The sequence below is a fragment of the Sebastes umbrosus genome, chromosome 1 (assembly GCF_015220745.1).
Source record: "Sebastes umbrosus isolate fSebUmb1 chromosome 1, fSebUmb1.pri, whole genome shotgun sequence".
NCBI classification, from domain to species: Eukaryota; Metazoa; Chordata; class Actinopteri; order Perciformes; family Sebastidae; genus Sebastes; species Sebastes umbrosus.
In genome coordinates, this window is record NC_051269.1 from 37461401 (window position 1) to 37476448 (window position 15048).

At 42.3% G+C, this 15048-nt stretch overlaps 1 protein-coding gene across 3 annotated transcripts in view; it reads left to right on the forward strand.

Moving 5' to 3' along the window:
• Positions 1 to 15048, forward strand: part of ndrg3a (ndrg family member 3a) — a 48843-nt gene that overhangs the window by 25843 nt on the left and 7952 nt on the right. For 2 of the 3 annotated variants that reach the window (XM_037777730.1, XM_037777894.1), the window contains exons 4-8: positions 11462 to 11567; positions 11710 to 11830; positions 12088 to 12150; positions 12257 to 12317; positions 13341 to 13427. In XM_037777730.1, coding sequence (XP_037633658.1) covers positions 11462 to 11567; positions 11710 to 11830; positions 12088 to 12150; positions 12257 to 12317; positions 13341 to 13427 — 438 coding nt within the window. Of the gene's footprint in view, positions 1 to 5759; positions 6149 to 11461; positions 11568 to 11709; positions 11831 to 12087; positions 12151 to 12256; positions 12318 to 13340; positions 13428 to 15048 lie in introns of those variants that run through there. The other variant, XM_037777806.1, reaches the window with a different exon arrangement.

Below are 15048 nucleotides of genomic sequence, written 5' to 3' on the forward strand. Positions count from 1 at the left end.
TATTTTGATAATCGGTTTGAGTATTTTTTAAAGAAAAAAAAGTCTCTGATTGCAGCTTCTTAAATGTGAATATTTTCTGGTTTCTTTACTCCTCTATGACAGTAAACTAAATATCTTTGAGTTGTGGACAAAACAAGATATTTGAGGACGTCATCTCGGGCTTTTGGAAACACTAACCAACATTTTTCACCTATTTTCTAGGATTTTATAAACCAAACAACTAATCGATTAATCGAGAAAATAATACACAGATTAATCGTCACTGAAAATAATCGTTATTTGCAGCCCTAATATCAACCCACTCTCTTTCCTCTTGTCACTCTCTACTGTCAAACCCTGCAATAATGGCAAAATACCATAAAAGTGAACAAACAGTGGACTTTTTGGAATCATTACATAATTTTTAGGGCTGAACGATTTTGAAAGAAACTCTAATTGCGATTATTTTACTGATTTACTGATATCGAAATTGCAATATGGTTTTTGATATTAGAGGGACATTTTTACATCATTGTTCTCATTTTCATTGAAAAAGCGTATTAAAATGATGATGGTGTGATTTTTGTGGGGATCTGTACCAAACAAAGATGTTTTCTTAAGTCTGTAGAATATGATGTGTAGGCGAGTACATCTCTGCAGCACCACAGTATTTAATTTAAAAGGGATTTTTTACACACATTTCAAATATTGCGTCATATTGCGATTTTGATAAAATGTTGATTAATTGTGCAGCCCTAATAACTATTGTCTTGCTACCTGCACAGGGCTTTATGAACAACATGGTCAGTTGAACAGAGATCTTTACAGAGTATCGCCTACTTTCTTAGTAAATATCAGGAAGAGATAGTGCAGTGATTTCAGACATTGTTTAATAGTTGCCTCAGCGAGTGTCTTCCACAGTAAGATTGTGTTTGTTTGCCTTTTCACAGTATGCATTTCAAACGCAGTCAGGTCTTTTTATATGATAATGTAAGATAATTACCATTCAAGAAAGAAGGGGTATTGTCCTTGAACGACACTGTTCCAGATCCCTTTCTTTGATACTTTCTCTGTTGGGGAATTGGATTGCCGGCCCTCCACCTCTGTGCTATGCAATTTGTTTTTCTTCAAAGAGTCTCCTGCATGAGGAGTGACTTCCCAGAGGCAAGCACTCTGCTGGGTTTCACAAGCGTCACGGCTGCAAAGGGTTAAATCTTTCATCCCTCTCTCACTTTCTGCAGTCACGGCTGCTTCCAGCATCCCACCAGAGCTAAATATAGCTGCTGCAGGCAGAGGAGGAGAGTAAAGCATGGTAGCTGTAGCCGGCATGCTACATGCTCCATTGCTGTCTGCTTTGTCACTAACACATTAACATTCATAAAATGCTGCAGTCGCTCAGCTGCTCATATTTCCAATGTCATATCTCATCCTCTTGTGATTCAGCTCAGGTCCTGCGGTTGTACGTTAAAGAAAGAATTTGTCTCAGTGGTATTGAGGCAGTCTTAAGTGTATTTGACCTTATTTCCATGGCAGCCATTTTGACCTCACACGGTCACACTCAGGAGTCTAAAATAAATTATTAAGACAAATCCATAAACTGATGATTCTTTGACCGCTATTTGCAAAATTTCCATATAAATAATGTTACTTTAACACTAAAGTCAGAACTTCATAGATATAATAAATGGAAGACATTTTGACATCTGGAAACGCACACGTGTAAAAAATACAATTAATGATAACCGAATTACATTCAGCTGTTCCAGGGTCCTGATATTACGCGAGCCAGCTCACTGTCACACAGTCATGTCTTACTGACACACTTGAATAGAGGTGTTGTTACTAACACCAGAGCTTTTCCTACTCTGACAAGTCAAAATGTCTGCTTTGAAAAAGGCCTGCTGTCCAAATAAGATAGCAATCTTTGGAATAACTCGAACATACAAATCAATTTAAAGAGCTGCAAGGAGGTATCATTTTCACACTGGACGTATATTTTTGTATTTCTGTTCTATAAAATGTCAGAAAATGGTGAAAAATATTGATCAGTGTTCCCCAAAGCTCAAGATGACGTCCTCAAATGTCTTGTTTTGTCCACAACTCAAAGAAATTCAGTTTATGCCATAGAGGAGTAAAGAAACCAGAAAATATCCACATTTAAGAAGCTGGAATCAGAGAATTTTTATTTATTTTTTTTTCTAATGGACAGGTAAAATTTTCTTTCTAAACTTATACTTTTGTGTTCATAGAAATTAAAATGTAAGACTGTTTTTACAAACCATAAGGGCAGAAATTCTGAGGATTAGCTATCTTATTAGCAAATTAGCAAATATCCCATCTAAGCTAAATTGTGATAGCAAGCTCTATTACCATATATATTGGCTACGTTAAAAAGTGAATTATTGTTCCTTATAGATTTATCAATTTCGGTTCTAATTCTCCTCAGATATATGGTAGATATGTATTGCTATTTTAATCTTGTGCATTTTTGTGTGCAAGTGTAGGACAAGGCTCGGCTCGCTGGTTTGAGATGAACTGCTCAAATGTGATGTAAAAAAGTCTGTTGAAATAAGGAGTGTCATGTCATTGTACCTGACTAACACTGTCACACAGTTTAGTAATCCAAGAACAACCGGAGCCCACATGCAGTACACGGCATTAGCAGCAGACTTCCCATGAATATAGTCTGTGTGTGTGTGTGTGTGTGTGTGTGTGTGTGTGTGTGTGTGTGGAGGGGGGTGGGGTCCTCCTCACCGCTCCACCATCACTCTGAGCAAAGATATGACATTCCCGCATCTGGAGGACAAATCCAGCTACTCTCCTCTTGACTAGTACTAAAGCTCCTACCGCAGGCGGTCTGTAGGTACTGCAGCAGTCTCAGTCTAAACCCTCTGCACCTGCATGAGGAGGGCGGCGTGGATGATGGTGGTGAGGTGGGGTCAGAGAGGAGAACCTAGAGGGTGTGGTGCTGCAGTCATGTGTTCCTTCAGATGTCCTGCTTACACCACTGAGAAGCGAGGAAGATTGTGAGTCAGTCTCCTCCACCTATGAACACTGAGTGACCTCATGGAAGTGGAAATGGCTGACTGTACATTTTAAAAATAGATCATCTAAGGTTGATGTTTGCTGTGCAGAGCGGAAAGCTGAGATGGTATCCATAGAATCTGAATGCATGTGATGTTTTAGTCGATCGTCTCAAAATGTTTTGTGAGTTTATCATTATTAGATTATTATCTTTGACAGTTTTTTCCATATAGGGCACTGGTTCCCAACCTTGGGGTCCCAGCTCCCACTAGGGGAGCATAAAGCTTTGCGGGGAGTCACGAGGCCTTCTTGATTTGAAGGGGTGTAAGACGATTTTTAAAAATAATATACAATTTGTCTATAAGTCAGCATTTCATTAATTTCTGTGAAGAAAATTAAATGAAATTGTTATTTTTAAAGTTTGGATTATTATTATTTAAGATATAAACAGGATAAGGACACGGAGAAGATCTGAACACAAGTTATTTTTGCAGAGCCTTCCCTCTCTGCTAAACAGCCAGAAAACACTGAATTTGTCAAAAAAGAAGCCTGTTAAGTAAGTATGATTGTTAACAATTAAAAAAAAAATACATAAGACAGAGAATTGTATTAAAAGTTCCTAAATATAACAGGAAAACTCATATTTGATTCAATATTCACAGGAAATAATCTGCTGAAAATTCATCCAAATTGCTCATTTTAAATAAACGTCCTGCAGTTATTGCGTTCAATATTTGGATTAATTGTACAGTTTATCAGTTGTTATTGGTATGCATTGAGCATAATATGAAATATCCATAAAATATATCACTTAGTCAGGGGTTGTCAGTTTACTCAATGATAGAAATTTAGTCCCTTAAGGAAAAAGGTTGGGAACCACTGATGTAGGGTATTGATAATCACTTATTAGGTGTCACATTTCTGGGTTATGTCCAGTTTTGATACCATTTCTCTTCTTGAACGTGTACCATCCCAACACAAATACTAGAAGAAGCTGTGTACAAGTCACGTCTTTGGGTTTTTTGAATACACACTGTCTCATTAAACTCAGCAGAGGGCGCTATAAGCCTGTCCATTGTGTGGCTGGAGGGGCTATGCTTTGTGTGATGTGTTCTTAGTCTGCTGTGCCTTTCTTTTCGTTGATTGTATGTCTTGCATATCTTAAAGTCAGGCTTAGGCGTCACAGAAATTCAATGTATTGCACAGATTTTGCCCAGTCACCATCTTAGAAGAGGATGAAAATTGACCATGTCATGTGATGCGGTGGACAGTTTAATACACAATGTTTTCCTGAGCTTGATATGCTTGGACATGTGGGAAATCAAACCTTAGATTGTGGCAGCGTTAATGCAAAGCTCTACATCAAACTGAGCTATGCAGACCAGCAGAGTGTCACTGTGTGCCTGTATGTCTCCTCAGACTGCAGAGTCCTACTGAGACATGACTCAGTGTAATGACACAAAGAGGCACCCGCTCTGTTGAGGAAAGAGTAAACGTGTGTTTGGTCATGACCCATCATCTCCATGAGCTGATGTGACCCATCCCATTTACACCATGATCTGGTGATAACATCACAGTATACGTGCAATAAGTCATGTTCTGGCCACGACCTGGCCTGAATGACTGGAGATGGAAATAAATAGACTGAAACTTCTATTTTTTTTTGCAAACTTGACACTGTGGAAAAAAATCTCTATGGAAATAATGTTCAAGATGCTACTCTCTTGTGTATTTTTTGATACCTGTATTACTTTATTTGTGTATTCTGTATAACCAGTGTTTATTCCTCGAAATGTACATACACTACATCAGTGACACCCTCTGTGGGTTAGGACAGCAAACATTTAGAGGAGAAACAGCAGTTTACAACCGAACATGCTGCTACAATAACTAACCAATGAAGCGCCCCTCGTCTTCGTAATCCCACCCACTCTGTGCTTTTCGCGTCCGTGCCATTGGCTGCACAGAGCAGCCTGTCTCAAACTAAAGGCGTGACGCCCTGCACTGCTAGCAGTCGTGCAGAGGAGAGTAGAAAAGGAGGGATCAATAAACTACGTGGATCAAATGATTCGGAGGCAGGTTGGGAGGAAATAGATCCTCCCATGCAGGGTTGTGAACGTTGAATAAAAATAGTAGCTCGTTTCTTGTAAGCCTGGAACATAATCAGGGCTGTCTTTTGAATGAATACTGGAGCTTTAGAGGATGAAGAAGTGCTGCAGTGGTCAAAATTTGCAGCAAAGATATTGTTGGTTTATGTCGGACCGCTGCATTTTACGCTAGTCCTGCTGAGTGGCTTATTAACAGGGTCTGATGATGGATATTCATGTTCATGAGGTGTTTTTTATTTGGATGCTGAGGTCACTCGCAGTCTTCTCCCTCAGCAAGGTGAAGCTAAAGTGAATCTGGAGACAATTGTTTGTAAATCTCAGAGATGAGCAGCCATTTTGCTGATGCAGCCCAGGGCGAGCTGTCAAAGTCAGCCTCCTCTCCTCTTCACTTTATCAGTATCACGGTGTGACGTCAGCAGCCTGCCCGCTTTCCTGGACTGCCTCTGCATCGTTTGCACCCCATCACCCCTCTTCCATGCACCCAACTCCCACTCCCCCCCTCCTTTTTTCCTCTATTCACCGCTAAGTCCCACCCTCTCCCTCTACCCACCTGACCCGCCGCAATCCAATTAGACGCACCGGTGGCTGGATGCACGGACGCGCTGTGACTACAAAGCACAAACTGCAGTCTCACTCTCCTCCCCCTCTGTCTCTTTTTCCTGCTCTCTTTCCCACCTCTTGTCTCTGTCTCTCTCTTGTTCACTCTGCATCCTAACCAGCACCCCCCCTCTTCTGCTTTCATTCAGATTATTTACCCATCTCCTCCTCGCTCCCGGTGCTGTGTCTCTCTCCTCCTTCTCTTCTCCGTCTTCCCTGTCGCTGCTGCTCTAGCCGCCTCACCCTACATCCCTCCCTTCCTACCAACGCTCCCACCCTCCTCCTCCGCTTCCTCCTCCTCCTCCTCCTCCTCCTCTTGGAGCTCTTCAAAGCTGCCCAGCACACACTTGCACATAGCATAACACACTCCTCTCCTGCGTGGGAAAAACATGTCAGCTATTCTGGACCTGGACCAGATTGCATGCTCTGGGAATGGAGTGGTGAGTGACAAATGCATCTTGCCTGCCTTGACACACCTGGCTGGGTCCTTGCAGCAGGGGCTTCTGGTTAGGATTAGTGGGGGGGAGGATGTTGTGTGGTTTCCCCAAAGAAGGGGACAGCAGCTGGCTCTAGGATGGGAAAAGCTTGCGGGGGTCTTTCCTGGCTTGCTTGTCACCACCTTCAGCAGGCGGCTGAGACTTTGGGCTTTTTCTCTTTGGGCAGCTGCTTGTGTGGGGTGAACATTTGTTCAGTGTATGTTTGCCTACAGTGCCCATGTGTGCAGCCTGCACATGCTGAGGGTGCAGTGGTGCATTGTAATGTGATGATATGAAAGATGCATGTGTGCAAGTGTCTCTGAATCTGCAAATGCCACAACCAGATGATGTGTTCGTGCCTTTCAGTGTATGGGTGTCCATCAGTATGAGTGTTTCAGGGTGCATGTTTCTGTATATCTCAAATGTGTACTTTTGTGCTTATCCATAACTGCAGGAATGTTTTTGTTCTGCTGTGGATGGTGCATAGTGCCAGCATTGTGCTCCTCATTCAGTTATCACTGAAAACGGGCAGGGAGGTCACTCATCCCCCCATACGCTGTAGCACGACAACACACCAAAAACCCACTGTAGCGGCTCCTTCTCTCCCCTGCAGAGACTCTGAGTTTGTAGTTTCAGCCCACTGCTTCGATGACACACACACATAGTGTACGTGTGCTGCAGGTGTGTTTGTGCCAAAGGAGAGCAGGGTGGCATGTACCTGGGATGATCCCACTGGAGAACATGCATAAGAGACGTGGATGTGTGTGCATATGTTCTTGTGTGTACATTGAATTCGTTTGCAGGCATGATCTGTGTTTCTTGCCCTGTAATGCTGATCTCAGGGGTGATTGATCTCGTTCCTGGCAGGGCGTGGAAAACAGGGAAGAGGAGAAGGAGGAGGAGGGGATTGATAAGAGAGATTGCGGGAAGAGGAACAGCATGACATACTGCTCTCCTTTTTTTCACCTCCCTCACCCTCCTTCGTACTGACACCAAAACCCAAGTGCTTACCTCCCCTGTTTGCCCCTGAAGCCCCTCTCCTCAAAGCACAAACCCCTACTCAGTATTCCTGTCTCATCTACGACCACCCCCAAACAGCCACACACACTTATTGTCCAACTACTAGCCACTGTGAATGTTTTAAAGATGAAAAAAAGTGTTGCAGTGCTCTCCCTCTTTTTCCCCCTCTGGCTGTCCAGGCTAGCAGCCCCACCCCATGTCTGGTTTCTTGAGATGCTGCTGTGTACATATATATACCCATGTGTGTCTGTGAAAGGAAATGGCAGCACTCCCAGATCAATACAGCTTTTTCAAACTATGCCAAGAGCTAAATGGATAGATAAGAGGTCCTCTCCCTCACTCCCTTTCCACTGCCCTTTTCTCCATAATTCTCCACTTGTTTGTGCCAGGACATGGCTGGATGAATTAAAGCAATGCGCCCCTCTCTGTTAGTCATACAGGACTCCCCCTGTCTTTCCTCCTGTCCCTGCTTGCTGTCACGCTCTATTTCCTCCCATCCACTTCCAAGCTCTCTATCTCATCTTCCTCTATTTCCCATCTATGTTCCCATCACCTTTTTTAATTCCTGTCACCGATGGGGTGTACATGCCTGCTTTCTCTGGCGCATGTACAGTGCACGAACATGACAGAAGGCAGTGTGTTTGCCTTCTTAGAGCAAAGTCTCTCTTTCTACACTGCGTGTCCTTGACTCTGTCCTTGTCTAAAAGCAAAAAATTCTGCAGCAACACAGCCATGAATAGTTTCCTCTCCGTCTATAACAGGTTGTTCTGCCACCGACGCCAGGCCGAGGTTGCAGAATCTTTTCATTGACTGTGAAAAGGCCTCCGATAAGCGCAGGGCTTCCTGTCAACAGGAGAGTTTCTTCATGATTTATTCCATCTCAGGTTATATTCGGTGTCGGTAGACTAGCACACAGTCAGTGGGCGTTGCTTTGTGTCGTTTTCGGTTGCATAGTTTTCATGTTTTGTGCGACAGGCTAATCTCTGTGCAAACACCCACACAAATGAAGATATCTCACTCCGTTGCTGACGAGATGAGTATTTTCCCTTTTTGTGTTACTGTGTCCATTACAGATTGCAGATATAAATTACTGCAGTCCTTGTCCTTGAGAGTGTTCCTTCATCTCCTCTGAAGAGATAGTGACACATATCCATCAGACAAATGCCTGCAACGGGAAACCAGGAGGGGAAGCAGTCCGAGTCACGTTCCCCTCTGTGTCTGTCAGCCATAACCTGTGTCTCTCAACCGCCCAGGCTCTCTCTCTTTATTATTGATGACCAGTGGGCCTTGAGACCAGGCGAGCGCTGGGCCCCGCCCTGGCGCTCCTGCTCTGTGCAGCACACACACACACACACACATGCATGCAGCTACACCTTGCACACCTTTGTACGCATTACCCCCAGTCATGCTGACCTTGGGGAAGTGTGTGTGTTTGTGATGCTGTGATTCTGAGGGAAGTCTGGAAACTGGCTTTGCACTTCCTGTATATTTTATCACTTCCCATTTTGTCACTTACCTACTCTCGTTCTCACTCTCATGAGAACCTCTGATTGTTTTTGCTATGTCATCTTTCAACTAATTCCCCCATTTCATCCTAATCACGTTTCAGTTTCTTCCAGTCAAATTAAGTGTCAGCTGAAATTACCCTTTCGCCATTTAATGTGTTTATTGTAGAAGCAAGTGTGAAGTTCTGATGTGAGGCTTTCTGTTCTGTACAGAGAAAGATATTCAAAAGAAAGCGATGGAGAGAATGAAGCTGGTGTGACCTCTTTTGAATTTTAATGGGTCTTTCTGCTAAGACATTCATTTTTGTAGAGTCATACTTGTGAAAGCGCTGTGAGATTCAGACCCCCGGATAAAAAGACTGTTTCCCAGACAGCCTATTCGCTGCTTTGTCTGTCCAAGGGTACAAGGAATGTGTGGCGGAGAAGAGGTACATGCTTTGCATCCTCAATCTGAGATGGAAACCTTAAGGGTTCTTTCACAAGCCAGCATTTAGTCCGTTTTAATCAAACTCTGGCGCGGTTCGTTTGGGCAGTTGTGAACGCAGTAATTGTGATCTGGTGCGGACCGAAACAACTGGGCCGAGACCGCTTGCGAGAGGTGGTCTCAGACCGTTTCCAAGCAAACCAAAACGCAGGCTGACTGCGCAGGCATTAGTTGAGATGGACACAGGTAAACGACAGGTTAACATGAGTGGGAGAGGACTAACAAAATCCAATGTTTGCTTGACATCTGGGCCGAAGAAAACATACAGAATATGCAAAATAAAGTCCACGAAAATAGTGACGTTTAAAAAGTCATTCGAGATAATTTGGAGGAGGGATTCATGCTCACAGTAGATCAGTGCCAAGTCAAAGTGAAAAAACGTTGATAGCAATATATCAAAGTCCGTGATTCCCTGCATAGAAGTGGCAGCTCTCGAGACGAATAAGATAATTTTGCTCCTTCATACACACCCCGTGGCAAATATGTTTTTTTCTTTGGTCCGTTACAATTTGTGCACTGTGAAACCGAACCAGACTAAATAGAAAACGAACCAAAAGTTTCAATTCCACTCGGATTCGGACTAACCAGACAGACCATGGCTTGTGAAAGCGCCCTAAATGTTGTGTTGTGGTCACTGGGTGTTTACTTCAGGGAACATGTGTCTCCTGTGTCTCGTTTTTGTGAAAAAAATCATCACTGCTATGTTCAAGCTTTGTTCAAGCATTTTTGTAGAGGTAATTGTTTCTTTTTTTCTCTTTACATGTGCCTACTTAATCACTCAGTTTGGCATAAATTGCTCAATTTGGCTAAAATAGTTCCATTTTTATTCCTGCTGTGGGAATCCTGTGGATTACCTCCTGCTTTGTGCGTAGCTGAGATAATGTTCATGTTTAGAGAAAAAGCCCACACGATATAATTAGTATTCCACTGCTTAAAGCTGTTTTATTACCAAAAAGAATAAAACGATACTAAAATGAATTTATGCTGCTACCGAGCAGGCACAGCTTGATGTACTGTAGCTTCTGTCTCAGTGCCATACAACTCCATTGACAGGGTTCGACATTAACCATGGCCCGATGGCCAGAAAGTTACTCTGTGGCCAACAAATATTATCAGGTTTCTCTCTTGAGAACGAGACTTTGTGTCTCAATGAGATTACGGTGTTATAGTGTCCGAACTGAATGCTGACGCAAGGAACTATGTCAACCAAATGTCTCTTTTATGTGTTTTTAATACGTTTTGGATGATACTAGATAGGGCTTCACGATTATGGCCAAAATGATTATGTACACTTTCACATTTAAATAATAAGAGCACTGCTTTCACTGCCATTTTGTGCTACATTCCTGCTAATGTCCAAATCTTTGCATCAAAATAAGGCTTAAAATAAGGTTATTTTTCAATTGAATTAAGTGCATTTTTGTTTTGCATGTCTGTAAATGATTAATATACAGTAGGACTGGGCAATATATTGATATTATATCAACACCATGATATGAGACTAGATATCGTCTTAGATTTTGGATATCGTAATATTGTGATATGGTATAAGTGTTGTCTTTTCCTGGTTTTAAGTGCTAAAGTGATATAATTTTACCAGTCTTGCCAGACTGTTCTAGCTTTCCTATTATTTTTCTTTACCCACTTAGTCATTATATCCACATTACTGATGATTATTTATCAAAAATCTCATGCAAATATTTTGTGAAAGAACCAATGGTCAACCCTACAATAACGTATCGATATCGAGGTATTTGGTCAAAAATATTGTGATACTTGATTTCCTCCATATCGCCCTAATATACAGTATATTACTCTTCTACTCTGGACTGCAGCTGCAACACTCAGAGTGCACGCACAGACTGCTCCCCAAAAGAGAAGCCAAAACATCTCAATTGCCCCTTGTTGACTAGCTGTTCGGTTAGGAAGCACTTGATTTGATATAGAGCAACATTTTAAATGTGAATATTGCAGTTGATCATTTAATTGTAGGAAGCCAAAATGGTGATCACGATTAATGCTAGATAGATATTCGATTAATTGTGCAGCCCTAATGCTGGAGTTCTGGGGTAAAAACTCTATCAGGCTTCAAAGCTAGCTACAGAGACAGAATTGTTGTTTTTGACAGAGACAGACAACACACACGTCACATTAAAGTAGTGGAACGTTAGGTCTTGTGTTTAAGCCTTTTCTTTTTACACACACCATGTATTGATCCATCAGTCCCGAACATCACTCTCTTCTTCTTCTTCTTCTCTGTGGCTACAGGAGCATGACATTGAGACTCCCCATGGCGTTCTCCATGTGACGATGAGAGGCGTTCCCAAGGGCAACAGACCCGTCATCCTCACCTATCACGACATCGGCCTCAACCGTAAGTCAGCCAAAAATAGACTCATCGATACACAATGTCCTGGATGTGATGATGAACCTGCTTTGTTTTAGCCTCTGCACCAGACAGTCACACTCAGGTCCTCGACAGAGTTTAACCTCCTGAACTGTTTGCACCTTTCCAGACAAGTCGTGCTTCAACACCCTGTTCAACTATGAGGACATGCAGGAGATCACGCAGCACTTTGCAGTGGTTCACGTGGACGCGCCCGGCCAGCAGGAGGGTGCTCCTCCCTTCCCCAGCGGGTGGGTGTCATACTGTTTTTTACACGCGCTGATAAATGAGAGCACATTTATTTCAGCCGCACTCAATTTGTTTAGTTAGAGCTGTACAGTGAGCTGGCAGTTCATCTGCTAATGGAAGCTCATTCATTGTCCAACCTATTAGTCAAAAGAGTGTTTAAGTATTTAAATTTATGATAAACTCAGTTTCTCTGATTAATTCAAACATGAGGAAATAACCTCGTATCGCATGGACTCACATGAGTTTCTTCTGTCTCCAGTTATCGCTACCCCACCATGGACGAGTTGGCTGAAATGCTGCCGTCTGTGATGACTCAGCTCAAGTGAGTGCCCCCCCAACCCCCCCTTTGTCGATAGCTAATCAATGATAATGTACATAAATAAACTAACTCATCTCCAGTCCCATGTTAACCAGCGGTTTCTCTGCAGGGTCAGCAGCATGATCGGCATCGGCGTGGGAGCAGGAGCGTACATCCTCTCCCGCTTTGCAGTGAGTCCCCATCAGGACATTTCAACATCTTTATTGTTTTTTTTCTCCTCCTCGTCTGTAATAATTGAAGGTTTTCAGGCCACACAGCTTGTTATACTGAACATTAAAGCCTCCCATCAAGCCCACACAGGGCATCAGGTTTCTCCCACAGTCTGCTGCATACGCTGCCATTCTCGAAATGATAAATCACCTTGGTGATTCTCGGTTGCTTACGTCTTGTTTCTGCACTCAACGCAGCGGGGCTAAAATAAGCACAATGTGTGTACAGTAGAGCAGAAAGCGCTCGAAGTGACAGAGAAGAGCAAGGAAGCACTGGAAGATGAATAATGGAAAGAGAGGATGGTGGTCAGGAGTAGAAAGGGAAGGTGTAGGGATTAGTAGTCGTGCAGCCAGGCTGTCTACGGTTGAGTCTGCTCTTGTTTAGAATTAATGAAGGAAATAGATTCTGAAATGCATTTGCTCTAACCGGCTTGGAACAAAATGTGTTTACCCTTTGATAGATTTATAGCAGCTGTTGCTGCATTTCATTTGCATCGTGTTGAAAGCAGCATCCGCAGTATTCCCTCAGCATTGGGCGAGATGGAGCTCAGATTTCCCCAGACATCCTCTCTCTGTCTTCAGGCAATTCCAAAAAAACGCGCCCCTTAATTTAGCAGCCCCGGATTCCATCTTCATTGTTTCATGTCTTCATTTTAACGAACAGACATGCTTCACTTTTTTATTATCGCTTTAGAGAACACTGCAGTGGCTTAATCCTGAATCTGCGCTGTTCGGGGAATACAGAAAATCTTGAGCAAACTTTTCATTGTGAGGATATACTGTAGCTATGGATAGGCACAATTCATTTAATTAATTGGATCAGAGGATGCGAAGACTGAACCACACTGTATGTTTGCACAAGAATGAAAGCTGTAAGCACACCACAGCATGCACAATGCAATATAACACCCATGTAGGACTATGTTATTGGTGAAAATGTCATACATTTTAAGTTGGCACTGACATGCGTCCTTCCCTCCCTAGCTGAACAACCCCAGCCTGGTGGAGGGGCTGGTTCTGATCAACGTCGACCCGTGTGCTGAAGGCTGGATCGACTGGGCGGCTTCAAAGGTCAGTATTACCACCACAGCATAAACCTAGAAAGTCCTCCGTACGCTCTGCAACATACATTAGAGCTGTTACTTAAATAATTAACCAGCCATTTCAGTTCAGTTTCCAGCCATTTGTTAGGTTGTTATTAATGGATGCATTTTGACGTTCAACCACTTTCCTTTATGCTCTCTACCCTAACCATACTATTTTAAGATCACTTATTTATGCTATTTATGCCGAGCATTTCATTCTATTCTATATGATGAAAGAACTAAATATGATTACTTGTTATGGAAACATCGATGCTGACACCAATCCACCGTTAATATCCACAATATACTTGATATATTTTTATAAATAAGATAAGTTATAGACTTAAAGACAACGGGTTGCTTTCCGTTTTCCTTTATTATTACAAGCTTTGTTTTTTGTTTTTTTATATAAGTATGTAATAATAAAGCATAAATCCAAAAATAGCCCATGAAATAAGTAATAATCCCACATTATTCATTATACATATTCAACATTAATTAGTATTGGTTATTCTCAGACGGATATCGCTGTTTGTTGTGTATAGAGGTGCATGTTTGAAAAGTAGTGCGGCAGCGGCACTGAAACGGTGGAGACGGAGACAGACGGACAGAAAAACATGACCGCAAAGCTTCGAATACATTCAAATGTTTCTCACCGAAGCTTTGAAACCCCAAAATTGGTATTCGGGACATCCCAAGAGTCTTCTACTAGCAACACATTTAGTGACTTATTCAGACGATCAGGGAAAAAGCAAGAAATGTAGTCAAATACATTATTTTGTAATTAATTTCCATGCATGCTGCTCAGACTAATCAGAGTCCATGGCTCTTCTACCAACAGCACAGGGTCTCTGCTGGTCTACTAAGCTTTATGCAAATCTACGTATGATGTCATCTGGTGACTTTTTTTAGCGGCTTTTGGAGCTAGTGCTCGCTACTTCCATTGGAAAAGAGTTGCCAACACTGCACAGGACACACTGCAGTTTGTTTTCCACAGTTACTTCGGTCGTTTCAACGTCCGCCATTTCCACTACTGGTGATAGTAACTGCGAAGAACTTACATTGATACTCTTTGGTAACTGGGGATAGCTACCGATAGCTAAATAAAAGAGGAGCTATTCTCCACCTGTTTTCGTTGCGAAATGGTTGACGCACTTCCTTTGTACCGTAAATCAAGCCTTCATATTCCCGGGAGATCGTACCCGGAGTGTTGTATTAATGGCATTAGAAACACAGGCATGGACTCTAATCCTGTGTTAATTTGATCATACCTGCAGTTTTTGGGTTAAGGTCACTCCAAAGTTAATCAAAACTAAGCTAGATTTTACTTGACAAACTTGTTATAACAGCACTGCGAGTGTTCATTCAATGGGATTTGTTTCATTTTGAGTAGAATAATTCACTTCAAGTGCAGGACATGATGGGTCACATTACTGTAGTGTCCTACTGTGCTTTAATACTGTGAGCCTCACATTGTTGTGTGTATTAGTGTACAGGGTTGGTTGGGGAGAACATTCTTTGCCATGTTAAGCTGCCTTCACATGATAGTATATTTATCATAATATGGTATAATATGGGTATAATATAAGTAATAAGGAACGGCATTC